Source organism: Sphaeramia orbicularis, chromosome 9 (assembly GCF_902148855.1).
Source record: "Sphaeramia orbicularis chromosome 9, fSphaOr1.1, whole genome shotgun sequence".
Classification (NCBI taxonomy): domain Eukaryota; kingdom Metazoa; phylum Chordata; class Actinopteri; order Kurtiformes; family Apogonidae; genus Sphaeramia; species Sphaeramia orbicularis.
In genome coordinates this window covers 21,037,523-21,059,009 of record NC_043965.1, presented here as the reverse complement: position 1 = coordinate 21,059,009, position 21,487 = coordinate 21,037,523, and the positions used below count along the sequence as shown (strand labels likewise).

At 40.0% G+C, this 21,487-nt stretch overlaps 1 protein-coding gene across 1 annotated transcript in view; it reads left to right on the top strand.

Moving 5' to 3' along the window:
- Positions 1-21,485, top strand: part of aopep (aminopeptidase O (putative)) — a 76,851-nt gene extending 55,366 nt beyond the window's left edge. Inside the window, exons 15-18 of the mRNA XM_030144038.1 lie at positions 7,510-7,626; positions 13,594-13,680; positions 13,859-14,007; positions 20,832-21,485. Coding sequence (XP_029999898.1) covers positions 7,510-7,626; positions 13,594-13,680; positions 13,859-13,999 — 345 coding nt within the window. The 3' untranslated portion in view covers positions 14,000-14,007; positions 20,832-21,485. The remainder of the gene's footprint in view (positions 1-7,509; positions 7,627-13,593; positions 13,681-13,858; positions 14,008-20,831) is intronic.
- The last annotated feature ends 2 nt before the right edge of the window (positions 21,486-21,487 follow it).

Here is a 21,487-nt window from a genome sequence, read left to right as displayed (position 1 = left end):
CAAGATTGCACTATCATATCTCCACAACATAAGACTTTATCTTTCTGTTGCCACTTTGTCATATTTATAGGTTTTATATTTATAGGGTCGCTTATTTCTGCTGTTTACAAACCTCTCCCACATATTCTTCTGCAAGCATAGATTACTTAGAGCACAGGTGTCAAACATGCGGCCCGGGGGCCAAATCCAGCCCGCTAAAGGGTCCAATCTGGCCCGTGGGATAAATTTGTGAAATACAAAAATTACACAGTAAATACTGAAAATCAATGGAATCAACATAGTTTTAATTCAGGTTCCATATACAGGCCAATTCAATCTAAAGTGGATCACACCGGTAAAATAGTCTCATAATAACCTATAAATAATGAAAATGTCAAATCTTCTCTTTTTTTTAGTGTAAAAAAAGTAAAATTACATGAAAGTGTCTACATGTACAAACTATCCTTCTACAAAAAAGGGGAAAAACCCAAACAAATATGAACAACCTGAAATGTCTTTAGAGAAGCAAATCACATTTTAACAATATTCTGCTCGTTACTACATGTTTTGTGTATTTGTAATTGTAATGTAAATTGTAATGTACATGTGTAAATGATAAACTGAGGTAGAATATTGTTAAAATTGCACTTATTTTTCTCAAGACATTTCAGATTGTTCATGTAATTCAGATTTGTAAGGAAACTTTGTTGATGTAAATATTTTCATAATGTAATTTGACTTTTTTCACTGTTATTATGTTACTGGTCCGGCCCACTTGAGATCGTATTGGGCTGAATGTGACCCCTGAACTAAAATGAGTTTGACACCCCTGACTTAGAGTATGTTGTAACGTGACCATTTGATGTGATGATAAAAAAAAAAAAAAAAAGACGTGGGAAAGTTGATCTAGTTCTCGCATGTATATATAATTGTTCTATTTATCTTTTCAATTGGAGCACCTGTTATTTTTACCATTCGAGAAGATGGCGCAGTATATCACAGTGTAGGAATCAGAGATGACTGAATGAGCGCTTGCCAGTGTTCGACACTCCTTAGCTTCCTTACATAATTTTTTTTTTTTTTCTCTTTTGCTTATTCTTGACCATCTGCCCTGTTTTGTTGCACATTTGAATTCTATGCAGCTGTAAAGAACAGTTACAGTCTAATTAAAAGTGGAACTATTTGTGATGCTCTTCATGCTGTCATGGCTGTTGAGAGAATCTTAACAGCTGCTCGGCGTACTGTTCGCACTCGAGACCCAAGCTTGCCGCCGCCGCAGTTAGAGCGGATGAATGTTTAGACCCTTAAATCAAGAGTGAAATAAAGACGAACAGAAAGAGATAAAGGGTCCAAGGAGGGGAATTTAATTGGAGGAGCCAGACACACAGCCCGGTCCAGTGAAAGCAGGAGTGAAAAGGAGTTGGTATGGAGACGGGAAGCAGACAGTTGTGGAGACAGAGACGGAGCGAGAGAGAAAAGGAGGGGTTTCAGGGAAAGAAAGAGTGAAACCTTAGTACCTGAGGCGTGGGCTGAGGCCTTTAGCTGCTGGTGCCAGAATGTGTTTTTACGAGCCTGTGGTCAGACAGAAATAAAAGGCAGCCGAGCGGGTGAATGGCATTACACACACACACACACCCTCACACACACACACACGCTAATACAGACGATTCAATGGTCTCTCAGAAATCACAGTTTGGTTTTATAATGTCACAGTTATTCAATGTTTCCAACCCCCATAATGCAGTGTGACTGAACAAGCACCACACCATCCCCTGTGGTACAGAGGAGAGGAGTGAGAGAAGGAAGAAAGGGGAGGTAAGGGAGGAAAAGAAAGCATTAGCGACACCTCTGTATTCCCTTTAAAGGTGCCAAGGGCATACAAAGAGGTTTTCTTATGTTCTTTAGAGTCATTATATAGATTTTATGGTCAGTTCGTCCAATCTGTCACTTTTCAACATGTGCACTTTGCTGTCTTTTCATCTATTTGACCTCTTTCTCTGTCTGTCATTTATATTATTTTCTCTTTTTTTTTTTCTTTTCTACTGTTTCCTGTTTAAATACCAGAAATTTGCAGTTTCTCATTTTGCAGTTAATATTACTTAAAAGAGAAAGCATATAAAGGAGAGGCCATGAAGCCATGAAGCCATTCAGCAAGTGTGAAAAGGTGCAACAACACATTGCAACTCACCTGTAATGTAGCATAAAATAGAAATATTTGGATTTGTTTAATCAATTCATAAAGGAATTGCTCTTGAAAAAGGACACAAGCTTATTTTCTACTGTACAGTTCACAGAGAGTGGTACTAAATGCCGTTGCCATGGAAATAGTGAACAAGTGATGGATTGTAAGAGAGGGACAGAAAAAAGATTTAAGATTTACAGGTGTTTTTTTTTTTTTTTTTTGGCTAATTATTTTCATCAGAAGTGCAGCAGAGTTAATTGAGATTCCGAGAAATAATTTGCAACCCAACACGTGACCCACAGTCATTGTAAGGAGTAGAAATATCTCAATAAAAATAAAACCTTGGTTTATTCTTTCTGTTGATGTTTGTGCATGTGCGCGCCATAGAAAAGGCTAAAGAGCTTCGATTTAATTTGCACTGTACCGACATACTATACAGCATCAGTAGCATGACTAATGTTGCTTAGCTCAGTGCCGTTGTCCCATACTCCCACATACACACCGACACACACACACAAACAATACACCAGCAAATTAGACCCATTACAATTTGCTTATAGACAGGGACCGATTACAGATGATGCTATTACTGCTGTTATGCACTTGGTTTTAGAACATCTCGAGCTGACAGTAGAGCTTATGCTCAGATGCTTTTATTGACTTCAGCTCTGCTTTTAATGCTCTTCAGCCATATGTTTTAAAGGACCAGTGTGTGGGATTTAGTGGCATCCAGCAGTGGGCTAGCAGATCGTAACTAATCAAACAGAGCCTACGGTGGATGGCACTTCAATGTAAAGATGCTTAACACCCTCTCTAGAGCCACTGTTTGGTTTGACTGTTGTGGACTTGTGTAGAAATGGTGGGCTCTGAGGAAGAAAACCCACACCAAGTAGATATAAAGGGCTCATTCTAAGCTAAAGAAAGGGATGATGTATAGTTACAGGTGATTATACTCTAACAAAAACTCAATTATTCACACTATTTTGTAATGGGTAGATAATAGAAAGATCTTAACACTAATCCTTTAACAGCTAGACCTTCCTTCAGACCTTCAGAACAGACCCTCCTTTATCCACTGGTATCAAGGTCAGATCAGGTTAAATCCGTTTGTGTCTGTATTGTGCGGTTTGTATTTTACATACTAGCCCAAAATATGCAGAGGTTACAAAGGTTTTGCTGCAAAACAAAAGCACAGACTGATGCCTCAGCTTGAGCCTTTATTTATTTATTATGAATAATGTGTACTCGGTTATATCGTCTCTTCACTGCCTGCCTGTATGTGTTGACAGGTCTAAGTATGTGGAGTCCAAATCAAATTTCCTTATTTTTCCATCTATCTCAAATGCAGCTGCTTCCTCATATTAACTCTTTCTCTCCATTATTCCACTCAAATTTCCCACTCCCATGGGAATGGGAATGCCCCATACGACACGCACACGCACATTGTGTCTCCACATGTTTAGGGGATATAACATTGACATTAATTTCCTGGAGACTTGACCCAAAAAAGTAACTGTAACCCACCCCTAACCTTAAAACAACTCTTAAAGCTCAAGTTTAATGATCTATCTTAAGAGGTTATGAATTTTGTCCCCATAAGAGAGCCAAGGCCCTGTAAGTGACTGTGTAAACACATTTACGCCCCCAGGATGAAAAACACGGCCAGACACACACATTGAACTATATATACTGTATCTCATTTATAGTTTGTGGTGGACATCATATCCTGTGTTTACTCGAGCTGTTTGTCTCATTGAACTGTCAGTCACTGCTGCTATCTTTGTGCATCCATGCACATGTGTGTGTGTGTCATTGTTCTGTAGAGGTTTAGAGGTCAGTGTGTGAAGAGGGCATTTCAACTGCATATTTCCCAGAGGTCCTTGCAAGCCTTTGCTCAATATAGAGCTGGTTAAACGGGCCTGTGGCATTGGTTTATCCAGAAGGCCGGTGTGTATGTTAGGGTGTGCATTGTTTTCTATACAATGTCTCACAGACAGTATGGGAATGAAATGCTTCTTTCATGTGGCTTTTATGTGTGTGTGTGTGTGTGTGTGAGGAGCTCTTTTCTCATGAATTGTTGAGATACAGAGGGATACGTTTCCCCCTTCAGTGGTAAAGTGCTTTCACCACTGTACTATTAAGGGCTGTTGTTAGAGTTACCCATGACCTGGTCATGACATGGACTGTGTGTGTGTGTTTTGCCTGTGTGTATGGGCTGCTTGAATGTGTTTGTGTGCCATTCTTCTGGCTCTACCCATTAATAAAGGAGTACTCAGCCATGGAGTTCACCTTTTCCCCTATAATTGCTCTCTCTCTCTCTCTCCCCTTCTCCCTTTTCCTCTCTCTCTCCCACCCACCCACACATCCACCCACACATACTCTCACACTAACACACACTCAGCCAAGTCTCTCTGAAACACATTTTCAATCATAAGCGTTACATTAGCTTTTCCTAATCACGTTTGATGCTATTTATGGCTGGCATTTATTCAGCAACAATCACTTATGAAGAAATTGCACAGGAAGTTGCAAAGTAAATGTATTCAGGTATTACAGGCATGTCCCTCAGAATTTATTAGAAACAGAAGGTGCTCTTTTGGTGCTGCCTTTATTACAGGGTAGGCTCTCCATGGGAATTAGCACATTCCTAAAGACTGGTGGATAAAGTTGTATTTCAAGTTTAATACCTGTATTATTATTATTATTTACTTTCCTGTGTCCTCAAGAGGCACTGCCTTTCTCCAGTCCGACTTTGTAAATAAGATTCTTAATGACCTGTCTGGTTAAATAAAGGTGTAATTAAAAAAAAAAGATTCTAACATCTTTATCATAAGGGGTAGGTATTTAAGAAAGAAATTTTACACTCAAGCATCACAACATTTTGGTAATTTCCCACTTACAGATAGGGGCAAATGTTATTTTTTTCAACATTTTGCACTGAGAATAGTGCTGGGGTTGTGAATGATGTGATGAATACAAGTGCAGTGATCACATAAAAATGTTAAATCAGCATACAGAATCATAATCTCTGCGTCAGACGTATCATATTTGACAGATTCTTGCGATACACAGCCCTAATAGAAGAAGATGAAGATGATGTGATTACACTGTGGAGATGTTACATGTGATGTGGCAAACAAACATGTTCCAGTATGTGGACGAGTCGTGGCTGTGGTGTGTGTCTGTGTGTGTGTCTGTGGGTCAGTACAATAATAAGTTGGTTTGCAACATGTCATCATTGACCAGGAATTTGTTTTGGAGACACTGGCGCAGACATATTGATTACCTCCATAGCAACATAAATACATACAGGCACAACAGGACCTTACAGTCAGTGCACAGGGATGTGTACAGTGGTCTGTGTGTGTGTGTGAGAGAGAGAGAGAGAGAGCAGTGTTTAATTGCTGTAGACTCCTCACTTTTCAAAGTACAGGAGAGTGAGAAGGATCATGGGTGGGCCCCAAAGAGACCCTTTAGAGATGGAGACGCCACTTCAGAAAACACTCAGCCTTCACAAAATGGAGGGAAGAGAGACAGAGAATGGACAGAGTCGACAGACGGTGAAGGGAAAGACTGGATATCAGATTTTCCATGAAGTTAGATGATCAGGAGTGTTCGTGTGTGTGTGTGTGTGTAGCAGCAGTGGTAGTAGTAGCTGTGTTTGATTTGAGTTTTTGCCAACTCCAGTCTGGGTGTTATTCCCGCAGCTCCAGCAGCTACATGCTCAAATACTTCCTGGTTTCAGGCTGTTATTTCCCAGCAGTCCTAAGGAAGCTGATGACCACTAGCCATTTGTATGTACGGTACAAATGGCTAGTTTTCATAAATGCACTGTGTTTTGCACAAATGGGGTCATTTACCCTCAGGGTTCCCACGGGGTCTTAAACTCTTGAATTTACAAATCTGCTTTAATACCTTAAAAAGTCTTTTAAAGGTATTAAATTTGATATGGTAGGTCTTAAGTTATGTTGCCATATACTGCCATAAATGTGTTTAAATGTGTCTGGGAAATGTCCAAATTTCAAAGAAAGTAACATTATTCTACTCAGTTTCATCCGTTCCAACCTTACAATATTGAAATTAGGAAGCAAATTTTGGTAGCTTTACAGCCCCCGGTGAGAAATGACTTGGAACAGTGAGAATCAAGGCATTGGAGTAAAAAAAAAAAATACATTTTTCTAAATTGTAGGAGTCACAAATTTTTGCCAGTATGGCCATAAAATAGGCTTTAAATTCTGTTCTAAGTAGTTTTAAAAAGTCTTAAATTTAACTTGTAAAAACCTGTAGGAACCCTGTACCCTGCTCCTCTTGAATGGAATAGAGGTGTTTTGTCTGCCTCTTTCTCTATCGCTCTGCTTCCCTCTGTCACACACACTTACCTATTTTCACATTAGCCTCTGTGGGCCTTCAGCCATTAATTGTGTCCCAGTCTGGGACACGAAAGAAAACGTGGCTGAAAGTGCTGGGTATATCCAGGAGAGACGCAGGCAAGGCTGGGCACGGCTCTCCCCGGAGGAGGAAGTCGCTCTCTCATATCGCTGCCCACATTCATCCTCCAAATAATCGTCTAAATTCACAGCTGAGTTTCTTCTCTCCCCAAAGATGTTAGTCATCAGAAGAAAATAGGTTGTTTCTTTTAGGTTTACCTCAGGACAACACAATCAGTGCATGCACTATTAGGAAGCAACGCTAATGCATTTTCAATTTCCAGGAAATGTCTTTGTACTTTTCTTCTCTTTAGTGTCTGGCATTGTAACACACAGTCTAGGATTTCACTGCTTTTATTCATTCAGCTTATAAAGATAAAATGATCATTTGTGACTTTGTTTCACTTTTTCCCCCCATATTCTGTTCAAATTCTAATGTTTTCGGTAAATTTGTCCTCTTCTGCCTTTTTTTTTTTTTTTTTTTTCGTAATATTACCCAACTGGAAAAGACTCCTTTGGTTTACCATATTTATTTAATTACCCTTTCTGCTCTGTTTTATTAAGCTACTGTTTCCGCCATTTGAGAGGCTGCATTAATAACCTGACTGATTTTGATGTGGTTTTTTCATTAAGCCTTCCCCAGCACCGAAAAAGAAAATGAAACTTGTAGATAATAAAGTCAATGTAAATGTGTTTGCAAGTGGAAGCTCGGTATGCAATATACACATAATTTTGCTAGTCTTGATACTTTTGCCAGTTTAGTAGTTTGAAGTTGCTGGTGTAATGAATACTCGCAGTGTGTGCACGGTTATTGCGAGGTGGTTTGACTGTTTTGTGCATATTTAACTAGGAGCCTTAATATATTTTCTGAGTTTGTATTTGTCAGCACTATTAATATCGCAAACTGTTTTGTCTCCACAGTTGACGTCGGACCAGTTAGTGATGCTTCTGGAGCTTCTTTTAGAAGAAACGGCAATAAGCGCGGCAGCAATGCACTCCCTGAAGGAAACCTACAGTCTACAGAATCAAGACGCTGAAGTGAGACAGCACACTATCACACATATGTTCATACACACACATGCTCCAACAAGTGTGCACATACACATCTATCAAGCATCCAAGCTCTATAATCCCTTCCAGTAATAAAAAGTAGTAGGTTTCCTCTCCCTTCTCTTCCCATGGCACAACCCTTAGTAATGTGTAGTAAATTCTGCTATAATAGCAGCTCTTTTCTTTACAGCCACCATTACTGACTAAATCCCCCAAGTATTTGCTTCATGTTTTAGTACTGCACAAAGATCCTTAATGGTACTGTTAACGATGTTAGTGTGTGTATTTTCTTGTCCTTGTTTGTGCTTAGCAGCTGTGTGTTGGACATGTTCTTCACTGTACCATTTTGCCTGTCAGATCTTGATGAGCTTGTAAACTGTCCACGCTAACCTCCGTCGTTAACACGTGCCTTATCCTTGAAAAGAAAAATTTGCTACATCTTTAGTTTTTTACAACTTCTTTTTAATTATATGAGCTGTTTTGTTGGGCCGGTAATGTATATAATAAAGCTCAGGTGTTTGCTGTATAGAGCCATATGAGAGGTCACTGTATTGAATCCAGATATCTAAAATATGAATTACTCAACATTTATACTCCACACAAACTGAAATTGCAAAGTACGTTCAAGTGATTTCGGTTTAATATTAGTAATCAGGCTCATAGTTGCACAAGTGAGGCCGCTCTTCTCGTCTTTGAGTCCAGGTTTACATTCAGACCTCTTTAGCTGGACTTCCTGGCAGACGAAATGAGATTCTCATCTGCAATTTCCAGGAAGAAACTTTGGAGTGTTTTCTAAATATAAGCAGGGCCATTATGCACATAGTCATGGTCGGAAAAACATACACACACCTACACGCACCTGTCTCAAGGCAATGGTCCAGTCCTAATGTTAGTAATTTCATTCAGAAGAGGTTAATCACCTACGTCTCCCCTTATAAATGTGGTCATTTATTCTGCTCTCTTGGTGCTCTTTTCCCTTTTCTTTCTCTCTCCATATCCTTGTCTGATTGCATTCAGCTTTGCTTTCAGCTGTTTTTTTTTTTTTTTTTTTTTTTTTTTTTTTCCTTTTTCTTTTTTCCTGTTGCGGCATCTTCCTCAGAAGATTGATGATGGTTCTGTTTAAAATTCTTGGATAAATAGAAGACAGAGCACAGTTTGGCCTCTGTAGGCCCTAGATGTTTACCTCAAAGTTAATGAGAGCTTTTAGAGCGGATGAATATTGGATTGGAGAGTGAGTGTTCGGGTTTCTGAAAGGCGGTTAGTAATATTTTCACTCAGCATGCATTGTGCTACAACAAATGCAGCATTGAGTGTATTGTTTTCATCCTGTTGTGATTTTTTTACTCTTTAATCAGCTGTAGCAATCACTTATATTGCCTCATTACCACCACCAAATCTGATGATAGTATTTAGTGCATGCTGTTACAGATTTTTTTTTTTTTTTTGCCATCTGTGCCAAATATGTTTCAGTACAAGCTGTAGCTCCAAATTAAAAGTTAGATGTGTACAGTAAAAAGTGATAAAAAGCCTGTTTCTACAAAGATGGAAGTGCAAACTTAGGTTTCTTTGTGTATGAATTGCGTGTGCACGTACAGTAGATAGTGAAAGGAAATACATTGCTGACTACCGGTGTGCGTGCAGCGGGACCACTCTGTGAACAGCGTGAGTGACTATGAATACATGTGTGAGTGCGTCTGTGAAGCAGAGCATGTGTTTGCATGTATATGAGAGAGTGCGTGACTTTGGCCCACTTCCTTTCATATGAGCCTCATGTGATGTGCGATGCTGCGTGACTGTGTGCGTACGTATGTGTAGCTGCGTGAGCACATGTCTGACTTGGTGAGAGCGCACACGCTTTTTTGTCTGAGTCGAAGGCCATCCATCGGTCACACACACGCACACACAGAACATATTGTGTGTTAGTCTCTAGATTACGTTTACTCCGCCAGTGACTGGAGATACTGAGAAGACCTGTCTGAGTTCACCAGCCGCAACTTATGAAGCAGAGGAGAGGAGACAGCACAGTAAAGAAAAGAGAAAAAAAAACTTGAGAGGAAACCAGAATTTGTGTAAGAAAAAAACTAAAATAAAAGTCAACTTAAGTTTATCTGTATAGCTTTTATTCTCGATAGCAGTCTCAGAGGGCATCAAAGGCCCAGAGACTAAAAACAAAAACATCCTCTGAAGTCAGCAAGGAAAGAAAATCCCAAAAACCATGAACATTCAAAGCCTTTATAAGGCTAATTCATGTAATGTGGAAAGGGACAGGTAGGACAAAGATAATGGTTATGATTATGTAGTGTGGTGGAGCTCAGACAAGGAGGAAATAAGAGCTAAATGAACCGTATTTTGTTGGTTTTATAGCTAATTATGTTACTTTTCTAAACATTTTGGCCCCAGAAAAGAGTGTGTGGTTGAATGGCATGATACCAGGATTATAATTTAGTTAATGTTAATATAAGTTAATATATTTTAACTGAAATAAAAAGTTTAATGGAATCATTTGCAAACACATAGAAACAGAACTGCAGGTAAAATAACCTTAGTTTTCCTTCCATGCATTCTTTGACATTACACTTTTCAGTAAATTCCAGTTTTCTGTAAATCAAGATTTACCTCATAATACCTGAAACATTGACCTCCAGAAAATCAAACTACTTATGAGACTACTTTAACAAAATGGAAAAACTATATAAAACTAAAAATGTACAAACATTTACTATGGACAACCACGCACGTGCAACCTCTCACCAAACATACTTTTGCACGTCTAAATGAGAACAAGATGCAAGTTGGTCACGGTAGATGCAGCACACACAGAGTACAGTATCAGTTGTGGTGTGAATGTGTGTCGGGAATGATGGTGGTGGTGGTGGAGGTGGAGGGTGAAGGAGGCGTGGGGCTTCAGTAATAAATGAAGGAATGTCACTGTGTAATTGCATGTGCTGTCAGAGAGAGAGGCCCAGCGAGAGGAAACTGAGTTAAAAAAAAAAAAAAAAAAAACGGAGGGGGGTAAGGAGAGGTGCACCAGGCAGCTGCTCTGCCCCAGGGCTCTCCCCAGGAATGTAACCCCGCACAGCGAACAGCTGCTGGGGCTACGCAGGCCAGAAGGGCAGGCCTGGCACAGATACTATACACACACACACAAACACATGCACACACACAAATCCTAGTTTCCTATGTGGGTAAAAAGGTAGAGGAGGTATGCTTCACAGTGTTTAACTTCCACCTTTTGCTTTTTTTTTTTTTTATAGAATTCAAGAAACCCTCCATAATAAATGTGCAGAAAATAACGATTCTAAATGCATGAAAGAGAAACTATAAAGCCCCTTTGAGACTAATTACATTTGTGTTTATTTAGCAGGTAGTGGAGGTAATGTGTAGATTTAGATAGTGTCTGTTGTCAGTGAAGCGTTGCTTAATCTCCATTCTTTGCATAAACAGGTAGAGGGCAACGCTGCAGACAAGCAAGCGAGCCAAAACACCTTTTAAGAGTGTGCACACATTTACAGTTTGGATCAGATTAGATCAACTTGGCTCCTTTTTTTTTTTTTATATATTTCTAGACGGTTAAAATGAGTATAAGAAAATACAGTGGTGGTGAAATAGCCAGGGCTTAAGCGGTTGAAATGGAATAAATCAGCAAGAATCCTTCACTTGGTCACTGTACTCTCCAAAGGACTAGTTTATTATCCTCAGTGTGTGAAGATAGTTATAGAGGAAATTGAAATACCATGAAAAACCGACCAGGAGAAACTGTCAGGCTTTAAAGTAGTGACAGTGCTCTAAAAGATTTTTCATCTGGATTTTTATCGCTCTTCTGTCTCTTTTATCATCCTCATACTCTGTCTCCTACATCCATACACACACACACACACACGCACTGTGTATTCACTCACACACGCACACTTGCATGCATGTGCGCGCTCATAACAGATGATGAAGGATGATGGCTGAGGCGGGGACAGAGCCAGTCTCTGATCTCTCCTGTAACCGCGGCAACAGAGCTCCTATTGATCCCCTCGAAGAAAGGCCAGGCATTAGCTTTCATACACACAAATGCACACACACACACACACACTACAGTAAAAACACACCTATGGGCACACTGAACATACAAACGCACCGAGTCAGAGCCTTCAGTAGAACTTTTAAACACCAACTTTACACTGAGAGGGTTTTCTTCCTGAAACAAAGTTCACATCTGTTCAATCCTCCGATCTTGGAAGAATACAGTCATTGTCTTCAGAGCTTATCAGATAAGCAGTTTGTCTTTTGTTTCTGGCATTTAAAGAGACCTGGACACATTAATACATGGAGAATACACTGACCACAAGCATGAAAATAGAGGCTAAACATATATATTTAAAAAAAATTAACAGTTTAAAAACAGATGCAAAAAACAGCAGATTTGAAATGATTTTCATTAACCATCGTTCAGCCTTTGGAAGACTTTTAGCTCACATAAATTACTGAGAATAAGCATTTGTAAATATAATTTGCTGCCTTAAGGCATCAAAGTGGTGAACTTATTTTAACACAAAACTTTAATTGTTTCCTTATTGTTTCTTGGTTTCTTTTTGTTTTGAGGGATTATATGTAGAATTAATATTTCAATCTGTCAACAGCAATGGAAGTTTTGTACCAGAAAACACTTCTGACAACCAAAACCACCAACAAATCAATGCTGTGTCCACAGACTGTATCACTCATTGAGAAAAGTATGAAGCCCATTGTTTATACACATCTGTCTTATGGTACCATCAACTTTACTGCTTCATACAGAAATTCACAGCTGGTTATTGTAACAGCCAGTCAAAATAACACTGTGCCTTATAGGATTCATGTTAAATTATTGTATTAGCAGATACTTTGTCAGCTCTGCTTTTTGACAGAAAACAGCCACAGTAAAATCACAAATATGTAGATATATAGTAGAAGAATTTATAGAACATTTAAGTTCCAGAGTGTGGGACATAGATGGATGTAGGAGGATCTAAATACAGAAATGGAATGTAACATCCACATTTATGTTTACATTAGTGTATAATTACATACAAGAAGAATTGTGTTTTCTTGACCATAGAATGAACAGTTTTTATCTACAGAAGAAGCAATGTAGCCATTTTTGCCACACTGTCGTCTTCTTTTGGAAACTGACATCCAGTCTTAAGGCGTATTATCACCACTGACAGTATCTGCACATATATTAGGGTTAGTACTAAAGTTACGTTCAGACTGCAGGCAAATGTGGCCCAAATCCGATTTTTTTGCCCATATGTGACCTGTATCCAATCTGTTAAAGACAGTTTGAACAGCACAAATTCGATTTTTTCAAATCTGACCCAGGCCGCTTTCACATGTGCTCCTAAATCCGATACACATCTGATATTTTGCAATCCAACTTCAGTCCGAATGGCCAGGTCGCATTTATCCGACCTTTATGTCATTGAAATGCGATAAACGTCACAATTCTGCATCCTAGGAGAAGGAGCAGCAGGAAAAACACACTTACTTCCGTAAACACAGTGCGTGCCTGCGAGGTCACGTATTACATCAGGGCCTCTTTTGCGCATGTGGGTCACTTCAGGGTCACATTCAGTTCATACTCAAAACTGACAGAAGTCGCATTTAATGTGTATATGAAAAAATCTGAATTGTGCATTAAGACCTGCTGTCTGAATGTATCCCAAAACTCTCAGAATGGGTCAACCAAACATTGCCTCGAATGTGCGAGTCCCCCCCCTCTGCATTGTAGGAGAAGGTGTGTGGGGTAGTATTCAGGTGGCTTCACCACTATCAAATATTATTCGCTGAATATTTGATGACATAATGGTCATGTGTTTTTGTGCCACCATTTTTGACTTTTTCTATTATGACATTGAATCAACTTTTGACACTAATCAATATCTGTATTATCTCCTTTCTATCTGTTCTTTCTGGTTTGTCATTCAGGTCAGACATCGCTGGTGTGAGCTGGTGGTGAAACATGGCTACACTCAGGCCTACAGGGATGTGGAACACTTCCTCGTTCACAACCAAGTAAACACACACAACTGTTAAAATGAACGGTGTACGATGCGATGAAAACTTTACACATCTCTTAAACCCTGACTCATACTGAGAGGAAATAAACAGCTAGTGTGTGTGTGTGTGTGTGTGTGTGTGTGTGTGTGTGTGTGTGTGTGTGTGTGTGTGTGTGTGTGTGTGTGTTTTCCAGGCCATGGGTGTGTATCTGTATGGGGAGCTGATGGTTCAAGAGGACGCCGAGCAGCAGGCTCTGGCCCGTCGATGCCTCTCGTTGGTCCAAGAGGAAATGGACCAATCAGCACGCAGAGTGGTGGAGGAGATGATCCTATAAGCTTAGAGGTGAGGTCTAACTTAAACAGACTTAAACGTTTCTTTTATAATCATCGCAATGTACTAAAATGCAGCCATAATCATTTAATTAATATCAGTTTTTACCTTCAAAGACCCCAGTTTTATCTTGTTTTTAATTTTTCTATGTGAGATGAGGTCTGTAAAAGGAAGCTTTGTGTTGGATTGATCCTGATTCTATCTGCCCCAGCGGACAGTCCACCCTTGAGTCACTTGGCTACCTATACTGCACATTCCTTTCTGAGCCCACTGTGTGTGTGCGTGTGTACATGCACATGTGTGTTTGTAGACTCAGAATGGGGCCTTTTCCGTGGTTTCACAGCAGCGCCGTCAGGATGTGTTTGTCAGAGGAGGAATTTGGGAATGTGTTCCTCAAACAAACGGGAGAGGGAAGATAAAAAGGCAGAGAACGGGTCAGCGAGCGTTTTCTAAGGGGCCCGGGACAGTCTCTAGTCGATGTGGGGTGATTTTTATACTGATGACCCTGAAATTCCTCCTTTGTGTATCTGTGTGTTTGTATGTGTGTGTGTGTGTGTGTGTGTGTGCGTGTGTGTGTGTGTGTGTGTAAGCATAACCACAGCTGTCTCCCACTGGGCTTCTGGACTACTCAGAGCAGCGAGGGGTTTATTGGTCTCACTCTAAATGAAGGAGAGAGACAAATCTGTGGTTTAGACAGACAGAAATAAAGGAGAGGAAGGGAGGATTGGAGCATGTTCTTTTGAAGATAGAGATCATTTCATAACGGTCTGGCTATTACTGACACTGGCTGTAAAATAATAACTGCAGGCAACTAAACAGCTCCTGTAAAAAACAATAATCCAACTATGGACAGTATCTGTAATATTGTATATTAAAGGTATAATATGCAACATTTCTACATTAAAATAAATAGGCTCATCTTATAAATAATGTTATTGTGTGCTTACATAACAACAAATATTTACAAAAATTCAGAGAAATTGTAATTTTGACTCATTTAATGGTCCGTTTCTTTTGGTCACCTGTCAAGGGTATCATATCCTATATGGCTAACATGTGGCTAACATGTCCAGGATTGTAATGTAAATATCTACCATTACATTAGGTGACTAATCTCAGTTAGCAATTAACATTATATTAGTTAACAGTTGCTGCTATTAGGATGAAATATCCTCATGTGTCACCAAGGATAATGTGACTGAACTTTAATACATTACTTTTCCTGTGTGCAAATGGACATCTGCATCCTTTGTTACTATTTTTTTTTTTTTTTTTTTTTTTAATAGACCCCAAAGTGCCAGAAATTACACACTATAGGCTCTTCTTGATGCCTTTTTGCCACCTCTTTTACTTCTCGATGACTGATTTTGATCTGGAATTTGATCTTAAAGTATGTCTCAATTCCCTAAAATGCACGTTGAGGGCCGAGGAGGCCAGTCGGAGGAGTTTTATTTGTGTTCTTAGCGATCAGGCCTGTAATGTGTAAAAGAGGTGTGACACATGTCTGGATTATAGAAACAACCTCAAAAATGAAAGTTTTCCTCAGTTTGAAGATGTAGTGGTCAATAAAAAAACAAATACATGATCAACAATGTAAATGCGTGACAAATAAATATATGCCATCCTTACATTGCCAACAGATACAATATGTCACATTGTGAATCATATGAAAAGTCAGTCATAACTTTACATGAACATGCAGCAGCACAGTGTAACTAAATAACACATAGCTGTTCCATTCATCACATTCAACCTACGTCTCTTTAAAGTGATAGGTCTGAGGCGACGATGTCTCATTTTGTTCAATACCTGTTGCTTTAGTTCCCCACTCTTCAGGTTCTTACTTCCTTCTCCTCGCCCCTCCCACCAGAGAGCAGAACCGCTGCCGCTGACAAACAGTTATGACGTACTCAGAGAAATGTTCATCGGAAGCCTTGACCTTATATGTGCAAATGTCGGGACGTAACTAGTTATAGACGTAACGAGGAATTAAAACCGGTTGTAGAAATCCACTCGATTTTTGCCAAAATGAATATAAAGATAGCTTTGCAACACCTGGAGGGTTCAAATTCAAACTTGAATTGAACTGTTAGAGTCCCTAAATATACAAATAAATGTACCAAAGACTAATAAAAGTGGGTTTAGCAAAACATGACCCCTTTAAAGTAAATCTTGATCACATCTCTCCATCAGACTAAATCCAAATTCAGCTGTATCATTACCAAGCACTCCCCCAGTATAAGGTTAAACAAGGCGTCTGTGACCTTGGCTGCATCAAGAGGCACTGCTAAATAGTCGTCTACATCAACCTGAGTGACTTACAGCTCCAAATCCTTTTTTAGGCCGTGACGAAGCCACTACAAGACAGGCTTTTATCTTCAGACACAAACACACGTGCACGCACAGACACACACAGCTTTCTGCATTTGCACAGGATGTGAAAGGCTTTCTAGACAAGTGCTGAGCATCTGGCTCTGTCCTGATAAATCTCCTCGACACCAACACACACATACGTACAACACACACATATATAGCGCCTATCTGTCTGTGCCCGCAGATCTCTTGTCATCATCCTTCACTCCCTCACTACACCTCCCCATGGAGCCTCACCACCGAAAAAAAGAATAGAAAAAGAAAAGAAGCATTTAGAGATGAATATCCCAACTTTTACTATTGCTTCCCATTGGATTGAACCAAACAAGCCTCTGTAAACATTAATAGATCATTCGGTCAACTCAGCTCAGGTCCAGATCGCTCTCCAATTAAAATGATGGATGAACCAACACACTCACTGCTTTTTCATATTGCACTGTTGGGAGATGGATTTATGTTGTACATTTCAGTTTGTGTTCCCTTGTCGTTCTTTCTCGAGTTGAGCAGTCCTCCCAGTACCCCTTTCCACCCTCTCACGCTCACACAGACCTCAGTACAGTGAGATTAGGCTGAAGCAGGCTGAAAGTGTTTTAACTGAAAACAACATGTCTGTCAAGGCGCACTCCCCGCTCTGTTTTTTTAAGCCTAAAAAGCACAACCCTTTAAAAGGAGAAGGGTGGTCTAACCCTGTCCTTTTTTCTTTTTCCTGCCGGCTAACTCCCTCGTTCTTTTCTTCCCCAGTACATGCCTCTGGAATCCCTCTTGATCCGCTTAATGAGGGGCATATCGCCGGGTTAGCCGAGCGTGGCGAATGGGAGAGAAGGAGAGGGGTAACCAAGGAAATATAGTGTGAGAGAGGGAGCGAGGAGCTACAGGTCTGGTCTTTCATGACTGCGCTCTGATGGCAGGCGTAAGGGGAAAGGAGCGGAGACAGAACAAAAGAAAGTTAGAGATCTTTCATTTGTGGGTGTTGTAGGTTAGTGGTGTGCTAACAGACAGACTGGACTTAAGGATGAAGGCAAAAAAGGAGGAGGAATAGAGGAGAGCTTGTTCTTTCATGTCTGGGTTGTGAGGGTTCCTGGCGTGCTGATTTGTGACTTATGATAAAATCACATTGCCAGGGATTACCACACAGCCCTGACCCAGTCAGCTGCCATGGCAACCACAGCCCCGCCTATACATCTTATTCGCCTAGAAACTTAAAACTAAAAATGAAAGATCATCTTACAGTGTGTGTGTGAGCGTGTTTGAGAAGCCTCAATAATTTGGAAGATCAGAACGGAGGACAGTGCGGGTGGCGGAGTGTCTCGATGCAGGTGTTTTGTAAGTGTGCGCTTGGATGTGTGAATGTGTCGGTCAGCCAGACAGGTTTTGTATCTTCTCTCCAGCCAGGCACAGAGCTTAGCTGATTGGTGAACAGTGATTGATTTCCTCTTTGTTCACAGTGGCTAAGTTCTGCACCTGAGGAGAGCATGACCCAGACAAGCAGACAAAGGAGGACAATGAATGTGTGCGAGAGGAGGGCGAAAAAGAAAATTCCCTTTCCAGTTTTTACAGTGGCGTCTGTGTGCTCTCCACTTCAATTATCTAATGTGTGTTTACACATTTCACTCACAGAACTCCCTCCCCTTTGTCCTCTACTGTTCACGCTGCTGACTTGATTGCCCCACATCCTCTTTTACCTTTCTCCTCTTTCTCTTATCTCCTCTCACGCTCCTCCTCTTTCCCCTCATCCTGTACTTTTCTGCCGTTTGGTCCATACCTCCTCTCACAGACGAGCCTCAGTTGCTTGTCTGTAAAAACTTTCCACTGAGACCTTGTCACTCAGAAGAATTAGACGCACAAGCCTCCTCACATATCCCAAACGATATGCAACATTGCTAATGAGCATCGTGCGGCGCTCTCCCACTCTGTTGTTCTTCGTCTGTCTTTCATCTATCCTCCTTCCTTTCTGCTTCCACTCCTCCCTTTCTATCTCCTTTTAGTTACCAAGTATAAAAGCTTATCCTTGCAGATGACTCTGCTTTGTATGCTCTGAAGGTAAGAGCCAAGTACCTCAGGAGAGAGACTGTACTTCCAGTACTAATGAGGCCTGGGGAGACCCAAACATAGCTAATGCTGCTGACAGATAATCATCAATTCCAACAATGGCCACCATCATGGCCTGCTCCATCATCATCATCACTATCATCGCATCCTACATCTTTATTATCCTCTTTTTCTTGCATCAGTCTCAGTGAATATTTTGACTTGGAAGACAAAACATAGACACTTGTTATCACTACTCAACATTTTGCTGGCTTATATGTATTGATTTTGGATCTAATCATAGATTGAAGATACCAAAATAGAGAGATTCTCACAGAGAACATTTCAAAGCTGAAAGAAAACAAAACTGGGGTATCAAAAATAGAAAGTTGGCAACAAAAATGCAGAGTTGTCCAGCGCTTAGGGATGTCAGTTTTACCTCAACAATGCAATCCACTGTTCATGGTGGATTCACTGCAGGATATAAGTTCCCGTATTTTTGCTTCAGAGAGGAGATACAAAGCAGTGATCCTGTAACAACCACTGATAAGAAAAGCAGGAATTCGCAATTGGGTTTCACACAATGTGATTTGTTTTGAGCATGACAGAGTGTACTGAGAGATGCTTTCCAAATTAGTCCAGATAACACAAATGAACACTGAGGTATGCGCTTATAATTTGAATTTCTGTAAGTTTAATAGACACTTTACTATTTACCAAGAACCATCCGTCAGCAATAAATAGTTGTCGAATGGTTAAATATTATTCATTTTGCATCATCCATCCAAACAAAAAGCATCTCAAAAGAACCAGCTCATGCTACAGTCAATATAGTGCTCATCAGTGGCACCGAACTTGTCAATAACTGCTATTAGATTGGAATAAATGATGCATGGTCAACACTTGAAAGGTTCTAAAAACGACCCACAGTAACTATATATATATAAATAACCTTGACTATAATGTGAATATAGACCATCATAAGATACTGAACACATTTGAGAGTCCAGTTTTATACCAACTCTGGACTGATTGCTTCCTAATCAAAACAGGGACAGGTGGTTGAAAGGGGTATTTTAAAACTGCCCATTCTTTTTTTGGCAATCAGAATGAGGAGGTATTATAGTGCTCTATATTCACAACGACAAAATGGCGTCTAACCGAGGACAGATGTGTGAATTAGAAATGAGGGCCATGTGGAGCTTGCCATTTTTAGACCTATATTTAGGGCCTGTTAAAAGAGTAATGACCATCAAAGGCCTGTAAAAGAGAGGAATTGCCATCAGAGCCCGTATCTAAAAGGTGATTTATTACACTCTAATGGGAGGGAAATGGTGCTCTGCACATCAAAAGGACAAAGCAACATTGTATAAAGACACCGAAAATAAACCTATTCTGCCCTCATGCAACTAAACCGGGTTGATTGTGCGTCTAATTGTAAGTATATTTTTGAGGATAGCTGTAAGGTTTTTGCATTAGATTCTTTTTTTCAAAGTATTGGCAACTTCTTCAGTTGTATGTTACGCGTTGTGTATGTACAGTTCTCGCAGGAGATGGAGGAATGTGATTTTGAGGGATTTATAGCCAGTTTTTATGATCTGACTCCTGAAATAGTCCTGTAGAGTTTCATGCCAACAATGTAAGGATAATTTTGGATAACTCCTACCATTTCAGCAGAGGTCTTGCTGACAGTGCGGTGGTGGGGTTTCCAGTGTGTCATCCACACCTTTCAGCACCTAGTTTAATCTAATGATATGAACGGTTTAAATAGGCAGAGCGTGGTTTCTTGTGGGTTTTGCAATGTGGAATGCTGCCTGACACGCAGCCTGAATTGGCATTGCATTTGTTTCATTACAGACGCTGCGAAAAGGACAAAAAAAAAGAAAAAAAAGAGAAAAAAAAGAAAAGAGTGCTGCCAGTGCTTCGTGAGATACAGAGACAGAGATTCAGGGTTGGCTTCCTGTGCCTACTGAGCTGATAATCAGTCCTATAGAACCACTGGCTCAGTTCAGCAGGAACAGGAGTCCAGTCCACTCACCACCGAAACTAAGAACACTGGTCCTTTTAGCCTTTAACAGGCAGTACAGAATTAAGCTGCTACTTCTCTGCGTAATTGAGCTTTTTGGGTCTTTATTTCAATTTTTTTTTAAATTGATGAACCACTGTACTAAAGTATTAACACTATGCATAGTTGCCTGATGAAATGCACTAAAGGAGCATTTAATATAATTATGCCTTTTTTTAGGTACTTAAATCACCTTGTAAGAGTCAAGTTATACACTTATTTTGGGATAAGCCTATGATATTCACATATAAAGTGCCAGTTCACACATTTGTAACCAGGCCTCAAAAATGTACTACCAGGCAGGCTCTACTTTTTACATGTCTCCAAATATTGTGTAATGCTCCAATCTGTACATATCTGTTTCTTCCAGGTTGCTGACTCCAGATGGAGATGACAGCAGTTTGGCACATCGGATGTACAAGGTCCAAGCACTCAACTCCTCTTCCTTCGCAGGAGAAGGGACACCGTACAATCGCTCAGCAGTGTGAACACCAGAAGGCTGCACTTTTACTCTACAGCCAAGGCCAACTGGCAAGGTTTAAAGCACAGCAGCTCTGTTCATAGAAGTCTACAGAAACTGCTGGGGTGTATGAATTAGCAATACCAACTAGCTACACTGCTGTTGGTTAGAGATACAGTAAAAGACTGAAAGATGTATTTTACATATGAAAACAGTGCAGTTCCACCTGTGTTAAAGAACTCCAACCGCTTTGTTTAAGGCAAGTTTCTTTCTGTGTGAGCATAGTGTCTACGTGAAGGTCCATGTGTGTTTAGTCTGAAGCCATGATCTGGTTCTTAGGAGTTTAGACTGGAAATACTTTGAGGGTAGTCATGTTTTTATACATAATACATTACTTCATTGTGACCTATAATAACACTGGAAAATACTCAACAGATGACACTTAGGACATCTCTGTACTGTGATGACAGCTGTGTTTACATGTAATGATCAAGTAACAATGGCAAACAATGATTCCTGTCTTTAACTTTTTGATATTTTAATAAACATTTGTTTTTTCAAAATTA